The 26,473-nt window shown below is 45.6% G+C and overlaps 1 protein-coding gene across 1 annotated transcript in view; it reads left to right on the forward strand.

Annotated features, from left to right (window-relative positions):
- Nucleotides 1-9,530: 9,530 nt before the first annotated feature.
- The window catches only part of LOC119951493 (zinc finger protein 850-like), a 68,913-nt gene continuing 51,970 nt past the window's right edge, over nt 9,531-26,473 (forward strand). The window contains exons 1-2 of the mRNA XM_038774703.1: nt 9,531-9,664; nt 14,537-15,533. Of these exons, the coding sequence (XP_038630631.1) occupies nt 14,612-15,533 (922 nt within the window). The 5' untranslated portion in view covers nt 9,531-9,664; nt 14,537-14,611. The remainder of the gene's footprint in view (nt 9,665-14,536; nt 15,534-26,473) is intronic.

A 26,473-nucleotide genomic window follows, 5' to 3' on the forward strand; every position in this document is an offset into this window, starting at 1 on the left:
GGCCCCATGTCATGGCTTCCTTCGCCCTCCCCCGCATCCTCTTCATCTTACAAGGTCTGGCCTCCAGCTTGTCGCTGCTCTGCTGCGTGATGTTGTGGAGGAGACATCAGGCCTCCAGAATGGGGGCGGCCCTTTCAGCATCATATTGGAGGGCACCTCTAGAGCGGTCCAGGCACATGAACTGCATCTTCAAGAGGCCGAAGCACTGCTCGATCACACCCCTGGTCGCTGCATGGGCGTCATTGTGGCCTGTGTCGCCGTCAGTCTGTGGCCTCCGGATAGGCGTGAACAGCCTCGATCGCAGTGGATAACCTCTGTCACCCAGGAGCCAACCCCAGCTGGGGTTGGGGTGTCAGGAATCAAGGAGCATGCCAGGATGAATGCATCTTGCATACTGCCCAGTTATCGGATGCTGATATGAATGATGCGCATCTGATGGTCACATAACAACTGCACGGTCATCGAGTGGAAACCTTTTCGGTTTGTGTAGAGTGGCCTGTCATTTGCAGCTACCCGTAGGGGGACATGCATCCTGTTGATCACCCCCTGGACCCGGGACATCCTGTCATTGGTGGCAAACCCCACTGCCCAGGCATCCTGCTGGGTTAGGTCCACATTGAAATGGATGTATTGTGCTGACTGAGCATACAGGGCCTCTGTGATGGCAAGGATGCGCCTGTGCAATGAGCTTTGTGAAATTCCAGACAGGTCCCCACTCAGCGCCTGGAAGGTGCCCGTGGGGGTGAGACCCACGCAGACACGGGGAGAATGTGCAAACTCCACAGTGACCCAGGGCCGGGATCGAACCCGGGCCCTCAGTGCCGTAGCCAGCATTGCTAACCACTGGATGACTCAAATTACTTTTAAGTCATCCATACTGTAACACTAGCTCCCTTCTCTCTCCACAGATGCTGTCAGACATAGAACATAGAACATTACAGCGCAGTACGGGCCCTTCGGCCCTCGATGTTGCGCCGACCTGTGAAACCATATGAAGCCTATCTGACCTACACTATTCCATTTTCATCCATATGTCTATCCAGTGACCACTTAAATGCCCTTAAAGTTGGCGAGTCTACTACTGCTGCAGGCAGGGCGTTCCACACCCCTACTACTCTGAGTAAAGAAACTGCCTCTGACATCTGTCCTATATCTGCCACCCCTCAATTTAAAGCTATGTCCCCTCGTGTTGGTCATCACCATCCGAGGAAAGAGACTCTCACTGTCCACCCTATTCTAACCCTCTGACTATCTTATATGTCTCTATTAAGTCACCTCTCAGCCTTCTCCTCTCTAACAAAAACAACCTCAAGTCCCTGAGCCTTTCCTCGTAAGACCTTCCCTCCATACCAGGCAACATCCTAGTAAATCTCCTCTGAACCCTTTCCAAAGCTTCCACATCTTTCCTATAATGTGGTGACCAGAACTGCACGCAGTACTCCAGGAGCGGCCGCACCAGAGTTATGTACAGCTGCAGCATGACCTTGTGGCTCCGAAACTCAATCCCCCTACTGATAAAGGCTAGCACACCATACGCCTTCTTAACAGCCCTATTAACCATGGTGGCAACTTTCAGGGATGCCGAGATCTCTCTGTTCATCTACACTACCAAGAATCTTGACATTAGCCCATTCCTGTTACTCCTTCCAAAGTGAACCACCTCACACTTTTCCGCATTAAACTCCATCTGCCACCTCTCAGCCCAGCTCTGCAGCTTATCTATGTCCCTCTGTATCCTATAACATCCTTCAGCACTATCCACAACTCCACCGACCTTCGTGTCATCTGCAAATTTACTAACCCATCCTTCTACACCCTCTTCCAGGTCATTTATAAAAATGACAAACAGCAGTGGCCCCAAAACAGATCCTTGCGGTACACCACTAGTAACTGAACTCCAGGATGAATATTTGCCATCAACCACCACCCTCTGTCTTCTTTCAGCTAGCCAATTACTGATCCAAACCGCTAAATCACCTTCAATCCCATACTTCCTTATTTTCTGCAATAGCCTACCGTGGGGAACCTTATCAAACGCCTTACTGAAATCTATATACACCACATCAACCGCTTTACCCTCATCCACCTGTTTGGTCACCTTCTCAAAAAACTCAATAAGGTTTGTGAGGCATGACCTACCCTTCACAAAACCGTGTTGACTATCGCTAATCAACTTGTTCTTTTCAAGATGATTATAAACCCTATCTCTTATAACCGTTTCCAACATTTTACCCACAACCGAAGTAAGGCTCACAGGTCTATAATTACCAGGATTGTCTCTACTCCCCTTCTTGAACAAGGGGACAACATTTGCTATCCTCCAGTCTTCCGGCACTATTCCTGTCGACAAAGACGACATAAAGATCAAAGACAAAGGCTCTGCAATCTCCTCCCTGGCTTCCCAGAGAATCCTAGGATAAATCCCATCTTGCCCAGGGGACTTATCTATTTTTACATTTTCCAAAATTGCTAACACCTCCTCCTTGTGAACCTCAATTCCATCTAGCCTGGTCGTCTGAACCTGAGTATTCTCCTCGACAACATTGTCTTTCTCCAGTGTAAACACTGACGAAAAATATCCATTTAATGCTTCCCCTATCTCCTCTGATTCCACACACAACTTTCCACTACTATCCTTGATTGGCCCTAATCTTACTCTAGTCATTCTTTTGTTCCTGATATACCTATAGAAAGCCTTAGGGTTTTCCTTGATCCTATCCGCCAACGACTTTTCGTATCCTCTCCTCGCTCTTCTTAACTCTCCCTTTAGGTCCTTCCTGGCTAACTTGTAACTCTCAAGTGCCCTAACTGAGCCTTCATGTCTCATCCTAACATAAGCCTTCTTCTTCCTCTTGACAAGTGCTTCAACTTCCTTAGTAAACCACGGTTCCCTTGCTCGACAACTTCCTCCCTGCCTGACAGGTACATACTTATCAAGGACACGCAGTAGCTGTTCCTTGAAAAAGCTCCACATTTCAATTGTACCCATCCCCTGCAGTTTCCTTCCCCATTCTATACATCCTAAATCTTGCCGAATAGCATCATAATTGCCTTTCCCCGAGCTATAATTCTTGCCTTGCGGTATGTACCTATCCCTGCCCATTGCTGAAGTAAACATAACCGAATTGTGATCACTATCACCTGCTGAGATTGTCCAGTTTTTTCTATTTCTGTTCCTCATTCACACTGATTGGTTGGAGGAACAGCCACTCCCATTCGGTCCTCCAGTCCCGCGCCCTCTGACTTTGCGACAGGTTCAAAGGGTGAGAGCTGCCACAGACTCAACCTGACCGGCTGATTATTGGCAGCATTTTCTGTTTGGGAATTAGAACTAGAGATGGATGGTCAGTTCCCCTCTATCCGGAGTGGGGAGGTTCACATTATTTCCCTCGTGCACTGTTTATTACTTTTTTATGAAAAAGAACCCGCTTCAATCCCACCTGCTAACTGTGTTTTAAATTTAACCAAATTGGAAAAATTTATAGATTTAGTAAGATAGAATGATATCTGGTAAAAAAAAATATTATTTTGTTTAAAATGTTTTTATTCCCCATTTTCATATTTTCCTTCAAAATTTACACCCCTACAACAGACAGTAAATGGTAACAAATACTAAATCAATCCCCTTAACAATAACAACAATCCCATCCTCCCACCACCCAAACAACGGCCCACCTGTCAATATATACATCCAATAAAACAAACCCTCCCACGGTGAATATCAGGTAAAATTTAACACAGAAAAATATGAGATGATGCATTTAATCAGTTAATAAAGTAAAATATATTCTAAATGGTGATGGTCTACGAGTTTCAAAGGAAAAGAAGCAGAAAGAAGATTCTAGCTAATATCTTATCTTATTAATCAGCAGGTTCAAGACTCCAGTGTCAGCAACTTTAAAACTTTATGAAATATCAGCTGATCAGGGAGGATGGTTACCAGGCACTGCAATAATGTCATAAGGCAGCATCATTTGGTTCAGCTGGTCCTCTCCTTGTTCCTTTAAAACTGGGACATCCTGTCTCCAAACACAACCCACCCTGTTCACAATGAAAATCCCAGGGTGGAGAACTGGGGCATCCTGTATCAAATACATCCCACCCTGTTCACACGGAGTGTCCTAGTTTATGGGAGCTGACAATACATCCCAAGAGTAGGGTGAGAAGAGGCAGGTTGCAAATGGGGCAGTGATTGTCATGAACTTTGGAATTAAAATTGTTTTTGAGGAGTGTCAGGTTTGGAGGAGTGAGGCACAGTCCCTGAAGATTGAGAACTGTATCCGTGGACATGGAGAGTTTGTGTGGTCAGCAGTTTAGTGGGAATAGAGCCAATGGAACAGGAGGTGGGGCTCATGGGCAAGATGAACTGAGAGGGCAGGAGGAGATGGGAAAGAAACTGGATAAAGATGTGTGTTCAGAGCTCAGACCAGGGGAAACTTTACACAGTTTCACCAGGTGGGCTGATGGAGGAATGGAAACAGAAGAGGCAGCTGATCAGATCGTCTCAAACTTGACTAAGAAGCTCCATGAGCTCCTCACACTTGTTGTTGGAAGTCAGGATGGTGAAGACAATGGAGAGGGAGAGCCATTCAAAAGGAACTAACTTGTGTTTGAGACATTCAAAAGATTTGATGGTGTGCTTAACACAAACTTGATTTATTTGACCTTTATCCAGAATATTAAACCTGTAGCTGGGCTGAAGTTTATTACCATCAGCAGAAACAGACCTCAAAGAATATGGTTCAGTCCTGGATGTAATTAACAGCAAAATCCAATCACTGGAGTTACTTGTGAACTCTCTGGTGTCTCAGCAGGTTGGATAAGGTATTGAATCTCTTCCCACACTTGGTACAAGTAAATGGTCTCTCCCCACTGTGAACACGCTGGTGTACAGTGAGATTAAAGGATTGCTTGAACCCAGTGCCACAGTGAGAGCACCTGAACTTTTTCTCGTCAGTGTGAACACATTGATGGGTCCTTAGCTCCCCAGAACTTTTAAAGCACTTCCCACAATCTGGGCAGTGAAATGGTCGTTCCCCAGTATGAATTTGTTGGTGCGTCAGCAGATTGGATGACTTAGTGAAACTCTTCCCTCACAAAATACAGATGAATGGCCTCTCCCCAGTGTGAATTCGCTGATGTGCAATGAGATTAAATGATTGTTTGAACTCTGCCCCACAGCAAGAGCACCTGAATGGTCTCTCGTCAGTGTGAACACATTGATGGCACCTCAGTTCTTGGGAACTTTTGAAGCACTTCCCGCAGTCTGGACATTTAAAAAGTCTTTCATCTGTGTGAATTTGCTGGTGTGTCAGTAGAGTGGATGACCGAGTGAATCCCTTCCCGCACTGAGAGCACCTGAACGGTCTCTCATCACTGTGAACTCGCTGGTGCCTCAGCAGATGACATGATTGAGTGAACCCCTTCCCACATTGTGAGCAGTTGAACAGTCTTTCCCCAGTGTGTAATCGCTGATGCATAGTGAGTTCAGATGATCGTCTAAATCCAATCCCACAGTCAGGGCAATCGAACGGTCTGTCGTCAGTGGGTCATCAGCTCCCCGGAACTTTTAAAGCACTTCCCACAGTCTGGACATTTATAAGGTCTCTCGTCAGTGTGAACCCGCTGGTGTGTCAGCAGTTGGGATGAATGAATAAATCCCTTCCCACACAATGAGCAGATGAATGGTTTCTTCCCAGTGTGACTGTGTTTATGAGCTTCCAACTCGCTTTGATAATGGAATCCATTCTCACAGTCACCACATTTCCACAGCTTCTTACCAGTGTGACGGCGCTTGTGTCTTGACAGCCCAGTTGATTGATTGAAGCCTCGTCCACACACAGAACACGTGTACGGTTTCTTTTCAATGTGAACGATGCTTTTTTCTTCCATGTTCAAAATCCAATGATAGAACATAGAACAGTACAGCACAGAACAGGCCCTTCAGCCCTCAATGTTGTGCCGAGCCATGATCACCCTACTCAAACCCACGTATCCACCCTATACCTGTAACCCAACAATCCCCCCTTAACCTTACTTTTTCTAGTACACTACGGGCAATTTAGCATGGCCAATCCACCTAACCCGCACATCTTTGGACTGTGGGAGGAAACCGGAGCACCCGGAGGAAACCCACGCACACAGGGGGAGGACGTGCAGACTCCACACAGACAGTGACCCAGCCGGGAATCGAACCTGGGACCCTGGAGCTGTGAATCATTTATGCTAACCACCATGCTACCCTGCTGCCCCCGATATTCAGGTTATGATGAATTGGGCGACTCGTCAGATCCTGATGGTTTGGCTTCAGTTTCCCAACTGCAAATCCACCCCTACTGATACTCTGTGAAATTGATTTAAAACAGAAAAAAATGAGAGAAAACAAAAAGGCAAGTTGTGAAATTGAGCTGAATGAATCTGGTTATTTGTGGGGCCAAAGTGCCCATGAAAACTGCTGGATTGTTGTAAAAATCCCACTGGTTCACTAATGTCTTTCAGGGAGGGTATGAAGAAACATAGGCAAATAACGTGGAATTAATGCAGGAATATCAGATGAAAAGTAACTCTGAGTCAACATTCAGTAAAACATATTTTAAAAGAGTCAAAACTAGCTTGCAGAAGCTGCGAGGTCAACTCCCTTCACAACCAAGATTGATTTACTGGTAAGAAATACATTCACCTAAGCTATCGTTCTTGCTATGACATGAGCATGCACGCTGCAATACTAACTGTGATATGTAATACTGGAAAAAGATAAACAAAATACCCTGCCCCAGGTTTTATCATCTTACTGGACACAATAGTGTAACTCAGCAACACTGACAACAACTGTTATGGAAAGCCCAGTTTTCTGGAATAAATTCAAAATAACATTTCCTAAAAATTGACCAGGCACCCCCTTTATTATAGGTGGTCCTTTCAGCAAATATTGGATACTGATTCAGGTAGCCTATTATTGATCAAATAAGCACACTTCACACTACCATTAACTATACAACCCCAGGCAGCACTGTGGCACAGTGGTTAGCACTGCTGTCTCACAGTGCCACGGTCCTAGGTTCGATCCCGGCTCTGGGTCACTGTCCATGTGGAGTTTGCATATTCTCCACATGTTTGTGTGGGTTTCGCCCCCACAACACATAGATGTACAGGGTAGGTGGATTCAACACATTAAATTGCCCTTAATTGGGAAAAATAAAATTATTTTTAAAAACTATACAACCCCAAAATCATTACCTGAACCCAATCTCCAGTGTTTCGTCTTATCTGGGGAATCCATTTGATTCTCGTAGATTAACCTCAGGACTTTTCTGAACTGAGTGAATACTCGGAGATCAAGAAAATATTACTTTAATTCGAATTTAATTAGAATTCTTATATCTATAGCAAGTTTACATTTTGGATTCAGTTTTTGAAATTAGAACTAGTTGTCTTTTATTTCCTGGATTAATTTATATTTGCAAATTATACTTTTTGTATAACCACCAGATCACAAGCTTTCATATTATGAGAATTTTTAAAAATATATTCTTAAAACTTAAATTTTCACATCTAGTCTTCAGCATCAAACATTCAAGTTATTCCAAAACTTCTTCCTCTGATGATGGGGGAATATTTACTGAGGACTTTAACCCAGACATTTATAATATTCAGGAAAACTACAATCAAACTAACATATTATTAAAATTCATCAGGAGCGTAAAGCTCTTGGCTGGTCTTCTTTCTTTGGCTGGTGGGATTCACTGGACCCAATTATGTGTTGAGTCTAGTTCCCTCTGGCAAAATGCCACAAGGCAACTTCTCACCCAAACTGGGTCGACCCAAGACTCTGGACTTCATGGGAGCAGTGAGAGCGAAAGACAAAGAGAGATCTGGGGCAGCATGGTAGCACAAGTGATTAGCACTGTGGCTTCATAGCGCCAGGGTCTCAGGTTCGATTCCTTGCTGGGTCAATGTCTGTGCGGAGTCTGCACGTTCTCCCAGTGTGTGCGTGGGTTTGCTCCGGTTTCCTCCCACAGTGCAGGTTAGGTGGATTGGCCATGATAAAATGGCCCTTAGTGACCAAAAAAGGTTAGGAGTACTCAAGTTTCCCCTTCGCCATCCAATGCCCTGACATGAGCTTGGCCACTAAGGCCCTGCACAGCCTCTTCACCTTGTTCCGTTCCCCCACCTACATCTACAGTGATCGGGGCTCCTTGTTCATGAGTGATGAGCTGCGTCAGTTCCTGCTGAGCAAGGGCATCGGCCTCAAGCAGGTCTACCAGCTACAACCCCCGGGAAAACGGACAGGTGGAGAGGGAGAACGAGACGGTCTGGAAGGCCGTCCTCCTGGCCCTACGGTCCAGAAGTCTCCCAGTCTCCCGCAGGCACGAGGTCCTTCCCGATGCGCTCCACTCTATCCGGTCGCTTCCGTGTACCGCCACCAACGAGACCCCTCACGGACATATGTTTGTCTTCCCTCGGAAGTCCACCTCAGGGGTCTTGCTCCCGTCCTGGCTGACAGTCACAGGGCCTGTCCTCCTCCGGAAGCATGCGAGGAACCACAAAACCGATCCCCTGGTTGAGCGGGTTATGCTTCTCCACGCTAAGCCACAATATGCCCACGTGGCACATCAGGATGGGCAGCAGGACACAGTCTCCCTCCGGGACCTGACACCCACTGGTTCCCCATCTGACCCTTCACCGTCTATCTCCATTACCATCAACCCGCGCCTACACCGTCTCCTTTTCTGTCGACGCTTCCGGAAGAAGAGGACGACACGCTCCCGGAGTCGCAGGTCACGACACCAGTGCCTACACCACAGCCGGGACTGAGGAGATCACAGCGGACAGTTAAAGCTCCTGATAGACTTAATCTATAAGTGTGCTTCACCCCAGCTGGACGTTTTTTTAAGACAGGGGGTGAATGTGGTGAACCACTGTTATTGCAGCGCCATTGTTGTTCCACTGTTACTTACAGCGCTGTATATATTCTCTGTTACTGTTTGTTCCATTGTTACTCAGTGTTATATATTGGTATTCTTCCGTGGCTCCGCCCCTCTGGGTGTTGTATACAGGGGCTGGTTTAGCACAGGGCTAAAGAGCTGGCTTTGAAAGCAGACCAAGACAGGCCAGCAGCACGGTTCAAATCCCGTACCAGCCTCCCCGAATAGGCGCCGGAATGTGGCAACTAGGGGCTTTTCACAGTAACTTCATTTGAAGCTTACTTGTGACAATAAGCGATTTTAATTTCATTTCATTCATATAGTTGACTGATGTGTAGCCCTGTCTCCAGTCTGGGTTCAGCAGCAAGACAGGCTACATATCAGAGTATTAAAACCATTACTTGGTTTTCTACAACTTGCCTGGTGTGTAATTGATGGTGCATCGCTAATATTGGCCTACCCTTAGCAATTATATTGCCTACCCTTAACAAACTGGTCCTCCCCAATAACATCCGGAAGACAATCCTCAATCCTGAAGGACCAAATTCTGGCCAGCATTTTGGCGAATTTTACCTGCTTTCTGCCTGTCCTATTCAAACTGCGCATGCTTCACTCCCAACAAGGTCCCCGCCCCTCATTCACCCTGCTTGGAGGATCAGCCATTCCCGCTCCTCCCCTTCTCTTGGTCCCTGGTTGCCGTCAATCATTGCGAGGTGGAGCATTGTCAGTCCCCGGAGAAGGTATGGGAGCTTTGCTCGAGTCGATTGAAAATGCGGCTTTTGCTAAGAACGAGTCTGGACCAAGAGCCGAAAATAAGCCCTTGTACTGAGATAGGGTGGGGGCGGGATGAATTGGGAGGCTTCGAAAATTCACGGTATCGGCACCAAATCCTCAATCTGTAACTGTCGGACAAAGCGGGACGACGGCTGGCGCCTTATCGCCGGAAACAGGCCCGAGGTCACGTCAGCCATCATTGTAAAGGCCAATGAGCAAGAGAGCGCCTGTGCAGCCGCCATTTTAATGGGGCAATGAGTTCTGGGGAGCATGCGTGGACGCCATCTTTGCAGAGCTGCAAACCCAGTTAAAAACCCACAGGGGGAATGACGCATTTTAAAGGGAACAGTAACATACAGTATGAGAAAAGGCTGCTCATTGGCTGACCAGTCGGCTCTGAATAGTCATTGCCATGGAGAATACAGCAGGGTGCGATTGCCCCTCCCATGATTTTTTAATTCATCAAAAGTCCCCATGACTGTACATGTTCCTCTGCCTGCAGAGGACAGCTCCCTGTGGGCAAATATATGGAGTTTCTAGCAAGTGTAAATGTAAATTAGACATATTATAATCTTTGACATTTGGTATTCTCTGTCCTGATGATGAGGAGAAAAACTTGGCAGAAATTTCTTTTTTTTTAGCAATACTCTTGTGTCTTAAAGGTGGAAAGTATGATTTTTGTTTTGATTTATTCTTGTCACATGTATTAGTGTACAGTGAAAAGTATTGTTTCTTGTATGCTATACAGACAACGCATACCGTACATAGAGAAGGAAGGAGAGACTGCAAAATATAATGTTACAGTTCATAGCTAGGGTGTAGAGAAAAGATCATCTTAATGCGAGGTAGGTCCATTCAAAAGTCTGATGGCAGCCGGGAAGAAGCTGTTCTTGAGTCGTTTGGTATGTGACCTCAAACTTTTGAATCCTTTTCCTGACGGAAGAAGGTGGAAGAGAGTATGTCTGGGGTGCGTCGGGTCCTTAATTATGCTTGCTGCCTTTCCGAGGCAGCGGGAATTGTAGACATAGAACATACATAGAACAGCACAGAACAGGCCCTTCGGCCCTCGATGTTGTGCCGAGCTTTGTCCGAAACCAAGATCAAGCTATCCCACTCCCTGTCATTCTGGTGTGCTCCATGTGCCTATCCAATAACCGCTTGAAAGTTCCTAAAGTGGCCGACTCCGCTATCACAGCAGGCAGTCCATTCCACACCCTAACCACTCTCTGAGTAAAGAACCTACCTCGGACATCCCTCCTATATCTCCCACCCTGAACCTTATTGTTATGCCCCCTTATAACACTACATCCACCCGAGGAAATAGTCTCTGAACGTCCACTCTATCGATCCCCCTCATCATCTTATAAACCTCTATTAAGTCGCCTCTCATCCTCCTCCGCTCCAAAGAGAAAAGTCCTAGCTCCCTCAATCTATCCTCATAAGACCACCCTCCAAATCAGGCAGCATCCTGGTAAATCTCCTTTGCACCCTTTCCAATGCTTCCACATCCTTCCTATCGTGAGGTGACCGGAACTGCACACAATATTCCAAGTGTGGTCTCACCAGGATCATGTACAGTTGCAGCATGACCCCACGGCTCTTAAACTCAAGCTCCTGTCAATAAATGCTAACACACTATAGGCCTTCTTCATGGCTCTATCCACTTGAGTGGCAACCTTCAGAGATCTGTGGACATGATCTCTCTCTTCCTCCAAAATGAATCACCTCACACTTATCAGGATTAAACTCCATCTGCCATTTTTCGGCCCAGCTCTGCATCCTATCAATGTCTCTTTGCAGCCTACAACAGTCCTTCACCTCGTCCACTACTCCACCAATCTGGCTGTCATCAGCAAATTTACTGCCCCCTCCCCCCCCCCCCCCCTTCATCCCCCTCCTCCAAGTCATTGATAAAAATCACAAATAGCAGAGGACCCAGCACTGATCGCTGTGGTACCAATCCATGCTCATAAGTTCACCTACCTTATTCTCCATTGCAATAGTGAAAGACACCGAATTGTGGTCACTATCTCCAAAGATACAGGCGAGTAGGCTGGAGGAGGTAGATGTTCTGAGGGAGGATGTATTAGCAATTTTGAAAAACCTTAGGGTCGACAACTCCCCTGGGCCTGATGGGATATATCCCAGGATGCTTTGGGAGGCGAGGGATGAGATTGCAGAGCCTTTGGCTTTGATCTTTGTGTCCTCACTGTCTTCAGGAATAGTGCCAGAAGACTGGAGAGAAGCGAATGTTGTCCCCTTGTCCAAGAAAGGGAATAGGTATAACCCTGGGAATTATAGGCCGGTTAGTCTCACTTGGGTCATAGGTTAATTATTGGAAAGGGTCCTGAGGGATAGGACTTATGATCATTTGGAAAGATTAGCTTAATTCAGGATAGCACGGATTTGTGAGGAGTAAGTCTTGCCTCACAAGTTTGATTGTATTCTTTGAGGAGGTAACTAAGTACATAGATGAAGGTAGAGCAGTTGATTTTGTATACATGGATTTTAGTAAGGCGTTTGATAAGGTGCCCATGGTCGGCTCATGCAGAAAGTAAGGAGGCAGGGCACAGAGGGAAATTTGGCCGATTGAATCAGTAACTGGCTATCACATAGAAGACAGAGGGTGGTGGTAGATGGTAAATTTTCATCCTGGAGCCCAGTCACCAGCGGTGTACCACAGGGATCAGTGCTGGGTTCACTGCTATTTGTGATTTTTATCAATGACTTGGATGATGGAGTTGAAGGTTGGGTAAGTAAATTTGCTGATGACACCCAGATTGGTGGAGTAGTGGATAATGTGGAAGGCTGTTGTAGGCTGCAAAGAGACATTGGTAGGATGCAGAGCTGGGCTGAAAAGTTGCAGATGGAGTTTAACACTGATAATTGTAAGGTGATTCATTTTGGTAGGACAAATTATAATGTGGATTACAGGATTAACAGCAGGGTTCTGAAGAATGTGGAGGCGAAGAGAGATCTCGGAGTTCATGTCCATAGATCTCTGAAAGTTGCCACCCAAGTGGATAGAGCCATGAAGAAGGCCGATAGTGTGTTAGCATTTATTAACAGGGGCCGTGAGGTTATGCTGCAACTGTACAAGACCTTGGTTAGACTACATTTGGAGTATTGTGTGCGGTTTTGGGCACCTCATTATAGGAAGGATGTGGAAGCATTGGAAAGGGTGCAAAGGAGATTTACCAGGATGCTGCCTGGATTGGAGGGTAGGTCTTATGAGGAAAGGTTGAGGGAGCTAGGGCTTTTCTCATTGGAGCAAAGGAGGATGAGAGATGACTTAATTGAGGTGTATAAGATGATGAGAGGGATAGATAGAGTGGACATTTAGCTACTTTTTCCTCGGGTGGATGTAGCTGTTACAAGGGGGCATAACTATAAGGTTCAGGTGGAAGATATAGGAGGGATGTCAGAGGTCGGTCCTTTACTCAGAGAGTGGTTGGGGTGTGGAACACACTCCCAGCTATGGTAGTGGAGTTGGACACTTTCGGAACTTTCAAGTGGTTATTGGATAGGCATATGGAGTGCACTAGGATGATTGGGAGTAGGTTGATTTGATCTTAGTTTCAGTATAGTTTGGCACAACATTGTGGGCTGAAGGGCCTGTACTGTGCTGTACAGTGCTATGTTCTATGTAAAACCCCAGGGACCCGGGTTCAATTCTGGCCTGGGTGACTGTGTGGAGTTTGCACTTTCTCCTTGTGCCTGCCTGGGCTTCCACTGAGTGCTCCAGTTTCCTCCCACAGTCCAGAGATGTGTAGGTTAGGTGGATTGGCAACGATAAATTGCCCCTTAGTGTCCAAAAGTTTTGGTGGGGTTGCTGGATTATGGGGATAGGTTGGAGACGTGGGTTTAAGCAGGGCGCTCTTTCCAAGGGTCGATGCAAACTCAATGGACCAAGTGGCCTCCTTTTGCACTGTAGGTTCTATGAGATTGTGATCAGAGAATCACAGATTTTACAGTGCAGAAGGAGGCCATTCGGCTCATCGAGTCTGCACCAGCCCTTGGAATGAACACCCCACCCAAGCCTTCGCCTCCACCATAACCCAGTAACCCCACCTAACCTTTTTGGACACTAAGGGCAATTTTGCATGGCCAATCCATCTAACCTGCACATCTTTGGACTGTGGGAGGAAACAGGAGCACCCGGCAGAAAACCATGCAGACACTGGGATAATGTGCAGACTCCACACAGTCAGTGACTCAAGCTGTGAATCGAACCTGCGACCCTGGAGCCGTGCTAACCACTGTGCTACCGTGCCGCCCTTAATCTCAGAGTATTCTTGGGGGGGGCGGGGGAATGGAGCTGGTACCTCGTGATTGGAGAAGGGACTGAAAACTATGTCTTCAGTCTTCTCAGTATTTAATTAGAGTTATTTAATCATCAGGAAGAGAACCGGAAAACAGATTGGGTCAAGAGATTGATCTCATGTTGATTTAGAGAGGAGAGAAAGAAGGAAGGAAACCCAAGAACGTTTCCACCTTCACCGCTCATTGAATCTCCGCACAGTACATTTTGGTTAACGTCTGCTGTTCAATGTGGTCGGTCAAGGGGTTTCAGATTAATGTTTTGTCACGAGTAATGCCTGTAGTGAATGATCAAACATATTATCTCTAGTTGTACAAAATTGTTTCAAAAGATACAGAAGAAGTGTTCAAAACATTGAGTTGGATTTCAGCACAGGGAAGAGGGAGAGTGTGTGGAACGGAGATTGGCAGCTTTGAGGGAACAAGGGAGGAAAAAATATTCTGTAGAAACTACAATGGTGTGTTCTGAATTTCTATCCTGTATTGACAGTGATGGCTGTTGTAAACTCTGTTTATAGGAATTTAGAAGGGGCGGATTTACAGACGGCTTCAACTGGTCAGTCAACCTGGCGAGACACAAGGACTTCTAAGCCATGGAGAAACCGTGGAAATGTGAGGACTGTGGTAAAGCATTCAGTTACCCATCCCTGCTGGATAACCATCGGCGCAGTCATACTGGGGAAAGGCCATTTACCTGCTCCACATGTGGAAAGGGATTTGCACTGTTAACCCACCTGCTGACACATCAGCGGGTTCACACTGGGGAAAGACCATTCACCTGCACCCAGTGTGGGAAGGGATTCACTCAATTATCCCATCTGCTGACACACCAGCGAGTTCACACTGGGGAGAAGCCATTCAGTTGCTCAGAATGTGGGAAAGGATTCGCGGAGTCATCCAGCCTGTTGAGACACCAGCGGGTTCACACTGGGGAGAGGCCGTTCGCCTGCTCTGAGTGTGGGAAAGGATTCACTGAGTCATCCAACCTACTGAGACACCAGTGGGTTCACAGTGGGGACAGACCATTCACCTGCTCCCAATGTGGAAAAGGATTCACTCAGTCATCAAACCTGCTGATACACCAGCGAGTTCACACTGGAGAGAAACCATTCATCTGTCCTGTATGTGGGAAAGGATTCCCTGCATCCTCTGATGTGCAAAGTCACCAGCGAATTCACAGTGAGGATTGGCCATTCAGCTGTACTTCCTGCGGAAAGAGATTCAGGTCTTCATCCAGCCTCAGTATACACCAGCGAGTTCACACAGGAGAAAGACCGTTCAGCTGCACTTCCTGTGGAAAGAGGTTCAGGTCTTCACACAACCTCAGTGTACACCAGCGAGTTCACACTGAGGAGAGGCCATTCAGCTGTACTTCCTGTGGAAAGAGATTCAGGTCTTCACACAACCTTGGTGTACACCAGCGAGTTCACACTGGAGAGAGACCGTTCACCTGCACCAACTGTGGGAAGGGATTCACGCAGTTATTCAACCTGCGGAGACACCAGCGAATTCACAATTGACTGCAGGATCCTGCAGTTATTACTGCTGCTAATCACATCCAGGACTGAACCATGTTCATTCTGACAGTTGGGGTTTGTTCCTACTGATGTTAATGATCCCTGTAACTGGGATGGAGTTTCATATTCTGGGTCTGTAGCTGATTATGTTCTCAGAGCTGCAGTGTCCCTTTAAGAACCGCTGTCTTTGATTGCTCCCCATAATTCAGCAACTCTCATCAGAAATTAGCCTACAAGATTCTGAAGTTTTAGTTCAATGAAAATTGATCTTTGGTTAAAAAAAACTCTACAATTCAGTGTCTGAGAGGTTCTACTAATGAACATTTTCAACCAGAAACTGCTGATTTATCCTTGCTGACATTTCTTACTAACTTGAACATTACATTCAGCAGGAAGAAGGGCAATGAGAATTGGTGGAGAATCGAGAGTTCCCAAATGTTACCCCTCCTGCCAGGTACAGAAATCCCCTCGGCACGGGAATAATGGATATTTCCACATAACGGCACCCAAATAACAGACTACCAGAAATCACTGTCTAATAACTTTATAAAATCTTCAGAAATTGATGCAATATTAGAGAAATAGCTAATTCTCTCTCTCTGCCAAGGACAGGGGCGACACGGTGGCGCAGTGGTTAGCACTGCTGCTTCGCGGTGCCAAGGACCCGTGTTGGATCCCGACCTCGGGTCACTGTCCGTGTGTAATTTGCACATTCTCCCCGTGTCTGCTTACATCTCGACCCCAGAACCTAAATAGATATGCTGGACTGATCACGCTAAATTGCCCCTTAATTGGGGAAAAAAATAATTGGGTAATCTAAATTTATTTTTTTTAATTTTAAATCTCTGCCAAGGACATGTCACGAGCACTGGTCCAGAATCAAGACATCTCTAACCCTGTTAGAATTGGATCTCATGAACGATACACAAACCAATACTGGTTTCAACCCAGCACCCACACTCTTGCTCACACCATTTAACCATTCAGAGGAGACTGCCGCCACCAGCTACGGAGACCAGCTCTCACTCTGCGTCATCAGTCCGTTTGTCCTCCGGGACCATTCTCACCTGTCACGGGCCATGTCTTTTTTTGTCTATTTGGCTTCCGCATCATATTTAAACTGTTGGTTTTCAATAAACGACTTTAAAATCACTTCTGTGCTCAATCTCTTTTTGAGTAATCTGAATCCCGGACCTAACTCTTTTACAAGTGGTGTTAGGAGTGGGATCACCATGGTCGGGATCATCGGCTTGACAAGCATCAGTCTTAAGAATTTCTACATTTCCGTTTAACTAAGTGAAGCCAGGAGGATACAATGGCATTGACATATTACAGGAAACGATTAATAGATAGTCTGACAGAGAAAACAGACAGACCGGGGGTGACATACATCCTGGGGATTGAAGAAGAGGGTGACGGGAATTATGAATCGATCCTCAATAGGATTTCTAAAGATGTTCAGAAAGGATAAATTAAGTTGAAGAGGGTTCAGAATCAGTTTGAAAATACCCACAAGGTGGATGCAGGTGATCAGAGAGCTGGAGAATAGAGGATAGGGACTGAATACAATTAACAAGTTCAGCATCAGTAATTCGGAATTTAATTAAACTAAAGAGTGACAAAAAGTCAGTTTCCATCGCGGGTGTTAAAGGAAGTATGGGAGCACATTGTAGATGCCCTAACTTTAATATTTCAGAGTTCTCTAGATTCAGGAGTAGTCCCTCTGGATTGGAAGATTGCACATGTCATTTCACACTTTAAGCAGGGAGAAATTAGGGAATTACAGACCGGTTATCCTAACATCTGTGATGTGGAAATTACTGAGTCTCTAATCAGGGATGAAGTAACTAAACACCGTGAAAAATTTTGGTCGATCAGGGAGAGCCAGCATGGATTCGTGAACGGAATGTCATGCCTGACTAATCTTATTTAATTTTTCGAAGAGACTAGCACAATGGATGGGAAATGTCGATGGATGTTGTTTATGTGGACTTCCAGAATGCATTTGATGTTGTTGGTGCTTCTGCTGGCCTCAACTGACTGAATGCATTCAGAATTGAATACTCATGCCAGTTGAATTAAGACAAGTTTATTAAAGCTATGTGTTCATTAAGAGTTTCAAGACTCACGACTTGAATCAAAAATGTCCTACCTGATTAGAGAAAACATGGTCACGTTCGCTCTGAAGGATGCATGCTGGTGAGCCTTTAAATCCCGAAAGGATCGGACGATGGTTGATCCCCAGGATTATCGATGTTGAAATCTCTGTGGCACTGTATTTTATAAGGTTTCAGTTAAAGAAAATGTTCAGCTTCTAGATGTCATTCAAACCTGTTCTTCATGTTCCAAGAAAACAAGGGTGTTATCAGTGAAGTTATTGTTCTCCGGTTCCCATGCAAGGTATTCTGCAAAGAGCTGCATTTTTCTCTGTTTTGCCTGTTTAATGTTAATCATTCTCCTCTTTTCCCATCATGCATAACAGCAAAATGTTGGCAATTGTCCCACTCAGCACTGTTAACAAAGGCAGAACCACGGAGTTGAGGGCAAACATTGACATGGTTAGGAAATTGGTTGAGTGGTGGGCAACAGCTAATGGGTAATTGTTCTAATTGGCAGGATGTGATTAGTGGTGTACCACAGTCCTCTGTGTCGGGGCCTCAGCTATTTACATTATTCATTAATGACTTGGATAATGGCATAAAAAGTTATATATCCAAAGTTACAATAATAATCTATTATTGTCATAAGTAGGCTTACAGTCACACTGCAATGAAGTTACTGTGAAAATCCTCATGTCGCCATATTCCGGCGCTTGTTCGGGTACACAGAGGGAGAATTCAGAATGTCCAATTCACCTAACAAGCACGTCTTTTGGGACTTATGGGAGGAAACCGGAGCACCTGGAGGAAACCCACGCAAACACAGGGAGAACGTGCAGACTCTACACAGATAGTGGTCCAAGTGGGAATCGAACCTGGGACCCTGTGTTGTGAAGCAACAGTTTGAACCACTGTGCTACCATGCCGCCCTGATGATGCAAAGTTAGACAGCCTCGATGATAGCATAAAATTTCAAAGAGATGTTGTTACACTAGGTAAATCGTCAAAATTGTGGCAGATGGAGTTCAATGTCGGCAAGTGTGAGGTTACCCATTTTCGACCAAAAAAGGTAGAATAGAGTACTTTCTAAATGGAAAGAGGTTGTGTACAGTGGATGTCCAAAGAGACTTGGGGTTCAGGTGCATAGATCCTTAAAATTCCATGAACAAGTGCAGAGAATTATCAAAGTCTAATGGAATGCTAGCCTTTATATCTAGAAGATTGGAGTAAAAAGACTCCAGTTATGCTGCAGCTATATAAAACCCTGATTTGACACCACTTGGAGTACTGTGAGCAGTTCTGTGCACCACATCTTAGGAAGGATATTTTGGTCTTGGAAGGAGTGCAACATAGGTTTACAAAGATGATAGATTATACATATTAGGTCTTTTCACTAGGTTTAGAAGGTTAAGGGGTGATCTGACCAAAGTATTTAAGATATTAACTGAGAAAGACGGTAAAGATAAACTACTTCCACTGGTTGGAGATTCTAAAACTAGAGGCATAGTCTAAAAATTAGGGCTGGACCATCAGGAGAGATGCTAGGAAGCACTCCTTCACGCAAAGGGTGGTAGAGGTTTGGAACTCTCTCCCACAAACAGCAGTTGAAGCTAGAATAGTTGCTCATTTTAAATCGGAGATAGATTTTAGTTAAGCAAATATGTTAAGGGATATGAGCTTACGGCAGGTATATGGAGTTAGGCCACAGATCAGCCATGATCTCATTAAATGCCGGGACATGCTTGAGGGGCCAAATTGCCTACTCCTGTTCCTATGAGAGAGGAGGGCTGCGGACATTGGAGCCTGGTTAGCAGGTTTCGATGGGCCGACGAGGGGATTGATGATAGGAGATGTTTTTTTGCGAGGAAATGGGGGATTTTTGGGAGGGGTTCGATGTTAATAATGGATAGGGGCGGGTCAGGCTCATGGGGCAGGGCCCGGTGGTATGATGATGGTGGATAAGAAGGGTGGAGGTGGGGGTGGTGAGAGACCCCCAGTTAGGATAGTCAAGTGGAACGTGAGGGGGTTAGGAGGTCAAGGGTGCTTGCACATCTTAAAAGTTTCAAAGCCGATGGAGCAATGCTGCAGGAGGCTCACTTGAGGGTGAACGACCAGGTGAGACTTTAAAAAAGCCTGGGTTAGTTGGGTGTTTCACTCTGGATTTGACAGAAGGGCTCGAGGAGTAGCGGTAATGGTCAACAAAAGAGTACGCTTCCAGATGGAGAAGGTGGTGGCAGATCAGGGGGTAGATATGTGATTGTGACAGGGACGCTGGAGGGGAGGTTAGTGGCGCTGTTAAGTGTATATGATCCCATTTGGGACCATGTGGGATTTGCAAAGAAGGTGTTTGGGGCCATCCCCGACTTGGACACACAGGAAGTGGTGGGGGGGGGGAACTGGAACTTGGTGCAGGAGCCAAGGTTGGATAGGTCATGGCCGTGCTCGCTGGTCCCATCGGGGGGGGGGGGGGGGGGCGAAGACGTTGGCTGGGCTAACCTTTGAGGGGTGGACCTTTGGAGGTTTCTGCACCTGAGGGAATGGGAGTACTCGTTTTCTCAGCAGTCCATAAGGTATACTCGCTGATCGACTTTTTTGTGGTGGGGAAGACTTTGCTGGCTGGGGTTAAGGGGAAGGAATATTCGGCAATTGCTGTGTCAGATCATGCTCCGCATTGGGCATCTGTCCTATATCTATCTCCCCTCAATTTAAAGCTATGTCCCCCTCGTGCTGGACATCACCATCCGAGGATAAAGGCTCTCAATGTCCACCCTATCTAATCCTCTGATCATCTTGTATGCCTCAATTAAGTCACTTCTTAACCTTCTTCCCTCTAACAAAAACAGACTCAAGCCCTTCAGCCTTTCCTCATAAGATCTTCCCTCCATACCAGGCAACATCCTTGTAAATCTCCTCTGTACCCTTTCCAATGCTTCCACATCCTTCCTATAATGTTGCGACCAGAACTGCACGCAATACTCCAAATGTGGCCGCTCAGAGTTTTGTACTCATGACCTCATGGCTCCGAAACTCTATTCCTCTACCAATAAAAGCTAACACACCGTACGCCTTCTTAACAACCCTCTCAACCTGGGTGGAAACTTTCAGGGATCTATGGACATGGACACCGAGATCTCTCTGCTCATCCACACTACCAAGAATCTTACCATCAGCCCAGTACTCTATCTTCCTGTTATTCCTTCCAAAATGAATCACCTCACACTTTTCTACATTAAACTCCATTTGCCACCTGTCAGCCCAGCTCTGCATTATCTATGTCCCTCTGTAACTTGTAACATCCTTCTGCACTGTCCACAACTCCACCGGCTTTAGTGTCATCTGCAAATTTACTCACCCATCCTTCTACGCCTTCCTCCAGGTCATTTATAAAAATGACAAACAGCAGCGGCCCCAAAACAGATCCTTGTGATACACCACGAGTAACTGGACACCAGTCAGAACATTTCCCATCAACCACCACCCTTTGTCTTCTATCAGCTAGCCAATTTCTGATCCAAACTGCTATGGATGTTGTTTGATTGGAACAGCATTTCCCACATCTACATTATGTGTAGGCATTCAGTACTTCCTAATTTACCTCCATAAATATGCCCATGTGATATCAATAACTCTTTCAGGTCAGTCCATTTTTCCTCTGGAAGGTAACTCAACAATTTATCCCAATTTTTAAGAACATCCTCGTTTTCCAATTTAATTTGAGGTATGTCAAATTCACAGTCATCTGGATTTGGTTCATCATTTTGAGTTAGAATCATTAAGACCTCCCCCTTTTTCTCTGCTTCACTTTCAAAGTACCTTTTAAGCATATTCAAATGACACACTCGGTGAGTCATCCTTCTATCTGGTGTTTTTACCACATAATTCACCTCACTTAATTTCCTTTCAATCTGATGAGGCCCACAAACCCTAGCTTTTAACGGCTCACCTGCCACTGGTAACAATACTAAAACTTTATCTCCACAGGCAAAACTACGAACTTTGGATTTCTTGTCCACAACCCTATTTCATCACATTTTGTGCAACTTTTAAATATTGTCCAACCAATTCACCTGCTCTATTTAATCGTTCCCTAAAATTTGACACTTAATCCAATGAAGTAATTTCCAACTTCTCACTCGCCAATTTTTCCTTAATCGATTTAAGTGGTCCTCTTACCTCATAACCAAAAATTAGTTCAAAAGGACTAAATTTGGTTGACTCATTAGGTGCATCCCTAATTGCAAACAGTACGAATGGAATTTCATTACCCCAATCCTCTGGATAATCTTGACAATAAGCCCTCAGTCTTTAATGTCTGATGCCACCTTTCTAATGCTCCCTGCAATTCTGGATGGTACGTAGTTGATTTAAATTGTTTTATTCCTAAGCTATCCATAACTTCTTTGAATAAATAAATTTGACCCTTGATCCAATTGTATTTTTGTGGGTAGTCCATATCTAGTAAAGAGTTTAAGTATCTCCTTCACAATCTTTTTAGCTGTAATATTACATACTGGAATGGCCTCTGGAAACCTAGTAAACACATCCATTATAGTCAAAAAATATTGATTCCCACTTTTTGTTTTACGAAGTGGTCCTATGCAATCAATTTGGACCCTTGTAAAAGTCTCCTCAAATGGGTATTAAGGGTGCTGGTTTTATCACTGCTTGAGTTTCCCCTATCACTTGACATGTGTGACATGATTGGCAAAATTGAACTACATCTTTATGTAGTCCAAGCCAATAAAAATGTTTTTGTATTTTAGCTTGATTTTACATTATTCCCAAATGACCTCCCACTGGTACCACATGTGCAACTCGCAACACCTCCACTTTTACGGTAATAACACTCTGGGAGGGCAGCACGGTGGCGCAGTGGGTTAGCACTCACGGCGCTGAGGTCCCAGGTTCGATCCCGGCTCTGGGTCACAGTCTGTGTGAAGTTTGCACATTCTCCCTGTGTTTGCGTGGGTTTCGCCCGCACAACCCAAAAATGTGCAAGCTAGGTGGATTGGCCACGCTAAATTGCCCCTCAATTGGAAAAAATAAATTGGGTACTCTAAATTTATATTTTAAAAAAACACTCTGGTATATACTCAGATTCCTCTTCCGTTTATGCTTTCTGATACATCCGTTTTATTTCTACATCTTTCTTTTGTAACTCCACCAATTTTCCTGAACTAAAAATATCTGCCTCATCTTCCACCTGTTCTTGTTCTTTTTCAACCATCTGATCAAAAATCATTTCTGATAATTGCACTTCAATTTCATCTTCACTCTTTGATTTCTCCTCTTGTCTTAACCTGTGACTTTACGACCTTGTTACTACACAATCCGGAAAAATCCCAGGATATTCGTCCTTCAACACTTCAGTTGTCTCATTTTCCACTGGCTTATCAACCACAGTAGGCATCACTCCCACCTGCGATCCAGCTATATCATTACCCAAGATAAACTGTATTCCAGGACAAGATAGTTTCTCTATTACTCCTACTACCACTTCACCGCTCTTCACTGGACTTTCCAACCTTATCTTATCTGGAAAAAGTGAAGTTGTGTGGGGTTCAGAGTGTATTAGCTAGATGGATAAAGAACTGGCTGGGCAACAGGAAACAGAGAGTAGTGGTGGAAGGGAGTGTCTCAAAATGGAGAAAGGTGACTAGTGGTGTTCCACAGGGATCCGTGTTCGGACCACTGTTGTTTGTGATATACATAAATGATCTGGACGAAGGTATAAGTGGTCTGATGAGCAAGGTTGCAGATGATACTCAGATTGGTGGAGTTGCAGATAGCGAGGCGGACTGTCAGAGAATACAGCAAAATATAGATAGATTGGAGAGTTGGGCAGAGAAATGGCAGATGGAGTTCAATCCAGGAAAATGCGAGGTGATGCATTTTGGAAGATCTAACTCAAGAGCAGACTATATGGTCAATGGAAGAATCCAGGGGAAAATTGATGTACAGAGAGATCTGGGAGTTCAGGTCCATTGTACCCTGAAGGTGGAAACGCAGGTTGATAGAGTGGTCAAGAAGGCATTCAGTATGCTTGCCTTCATCGGACGGGGTATTGAGTACAAGAGTTGGCAGGTCATGTTACAGTTGTATCGGACTTTGGTTAGGCCACATTTGGAATACTGCGTGCAGTTCTGGTCGCCACATTACCAGAAGGATGTGGATGCTTTAGAGAGGGTGCAGAGGAGGTTCACCAGGATGTTACCTGGTATGTAGGGTGCTAGCTATGAAGAAAGGTTTAGTAGATTAGGATTGTTTTCGTTGGAAAGACGGAGGTTGAGGGGAGAGCTGATTGAGGTCTACAAAGTTATGAGAGGTATGGACGGGGTGGATAGCAACAAGCTTTTTCCAAGAGTGGGGGTGTCAATTACAAGGGGTCACGATTTCAAGGTGAGAGGGGGAAAGTTTAAGGGAGATGTGCGTGGAAAGTTTTTTACACAGAGGGTGGTGGGTGCCTGGAATGCTTTGCCAGCAGAGGTGTGGGTACGATAGCATCATTTAAGATGCATCTGGACAGATATATGAACGGGTGGGGAACAGAGAGAAGTAGACCTTGGTAAATAGGCAACAGGTTTAGATAAAGGATCTGGATGGCGCAGGCTGGGAGGGCCGAAGGGCCTGTTCCTGTGCTGTAATTTTCTTTGTTCTATATAATTGAACACTACTCCTCTCACCCTGCATTCCACATATTACCCCCTTTTCTGGCAACATTCTTACCAAACTACATAACTCCTCATTTCTTACCATTAACGATTGACTCGCTCCCGTATCTCTTAAAATTGTGACTTATTTACCTGCTCCTCCTGATACACATGAGAAAACTTTACCCACACAAGTAAATTCTTTAAAGAGATATGGCACCTTTTCAATCATCTCTTGATCAGGCTGTACAATCTTTTGCACCTCCTTCGCTTCTCTTGGGCTTTCTTTTGCCACTTTAACAACCCCCACTATCTTATCCCGTTCGGCCACATCAGCCTTCCCAGTGCTTTTCTTCAAGCACCAACACTGTGACTTTACATGGCCTAGTTTATTACAGTGAAAACATTGAAACTTTTAATTTCTTTTCCACCCTCCTGGATTTCTTTTTTAATCTGAGGTACACTCTCCTTATTATCTCCCATCAGATCACCTTTACCTTTACCACTTGAGTGTTTCTAAGCTCAGTTAAAACAATGACATTAAAGTAAAATTCTGCAGAGGCTGGAATCAAAATAGAAATGTAAAAGACGGAAATATTCAGCAGGCCAGCCTGCATTAGTGGAGTGCGAAAGAAAGTTAAGGTTAAGGCCTGAGGTTGTTGACCTGAATTGGAAGAGGGATTTAAAATAGTGCAAGGAGGGGTCTCTGCTGATGGAGATGGATTGTTTGGTACTACACAAAGCATTTCGGACAGCATCATCTGCCATTATTGTCGATATTAGCCCTGATTCTGCACCCAGACCAGGCCTGAGGTGAATCAACATCCCACACCCATGACCTGCTCTCCACCAGGAAAGCAGTACACCAACTCCGCCAGGCACGCGGGGCCCTATACGAACACGGAGACAAAGCCAGCCGCCTGTTGGCCCACCAGCTGAGAAAGCAGGCAGCCAGCAGAGAAATTGCGCAAATCAGAGATACCAGAGGCACGTTGGAAACAGAACCAGAGAGGATTAACAAAACCTTCAAGGCCTTCTACCAAGAGCTGTACACCTCAGAGCCCCCAACGGGGAAGGCTGGGATGAACCGGTTTCTTGACGGACTGAACATACCAGTTGTGGGAGAGGGCAGAAAACGGGATCTGGAAGCACCACTAGCACTGGGAGAGATCATGGAGAGCATTAGCTCCATGCAGGCGGGGAAGGCGCCGGGACCGGACGGATTCCCGGCGGACTTCTACAAAAAATTTGCGACAGCGCTGGCCCCGCACCTGCGGGAGATGTTCACAGACTCGCTAGCTAGGGGCACGTTGCCACCCACGTTAGCACAGGCCTCAATCTCGCTGATACCTAAGAAAGACAAAGACCCAACGGAATGTGGGTCATACAGACCCATATCTCTGCTGAATGCAGACGCCAAAATACTGGCCAAAATCCTAGCCAAAAGGCTAGAAGACTGTGTACCTGAGGTGGTCACAGAGGACCAGACGGGCTTTGTCAAAGGTAGACAGCTGACCGCGAACATCAGGCGCCTGCTGAACGTGATAATGACCCCCTCCGGGGAGAGAACACAAGAGGTGATCGTCTCCCTGGACGCAGAAAAGGCCTTCGACAGAGTCGAGTGGAAATACCTCATAGAGGTACTGGAGCGGTTCGGGCTTGGAACAGGGTTCACCGCTTGGGTAAAGCTCCTGTACAAAGCTCCCATGGCGAGTGTACAGACCAACAATACCAACTCCCAATACTTCCAGCTGCACAGGGGCACCAGACAAGGATGCCCACTGTCCCCACTGCTGTTCGCACTAGCAATTGAACCGCTAGCAATCGCGCTCAGGGCAGCAAAAAATTGGAGGGGGATCCGAAGGGGAGGTAGAGAGCACAGAGTCTCACTCTATGCGGATGATCTGTTCCTCTATATCTCGGACCCACAAAGCAGCATGGAGGGAATCATCGCGCTCCTGAAAGAGTTTGGAGCCTTCACGGGCTACAAACTCAACATGAGCTGTTCTGGAAAATACAGAATGTGTCATTTGAAACATAGAGGTCTGCCAATATCTGATCGGGGAGAGTGCAGGGAAAGATCCCACAAGAGGTTGGTGGCAGCTGAAGAGCACAGAAACTGTGGGCAGCAATTTCAGTCTGTCAGAATGGTTATTACAACCTGCAGCAGGAGAAAGGGAAAAGAAAAA

Source organism: Scyliorhinus canicula, chromosome 17 (genome assembly GCF_902713615.1).
Source record: "Scyliorhinus canicula chromosome 17, sScyCan1.1, whole genome shotgun sequence".
In the NCBI taxonomy this organism is placed as follows: Eukaryota; Metazoa; Chordata; class Chondrichthyes; order Carcharhiniformes; family Scyliorhinidae; genus Scyliorhinus; species Scyliorhinus canicula.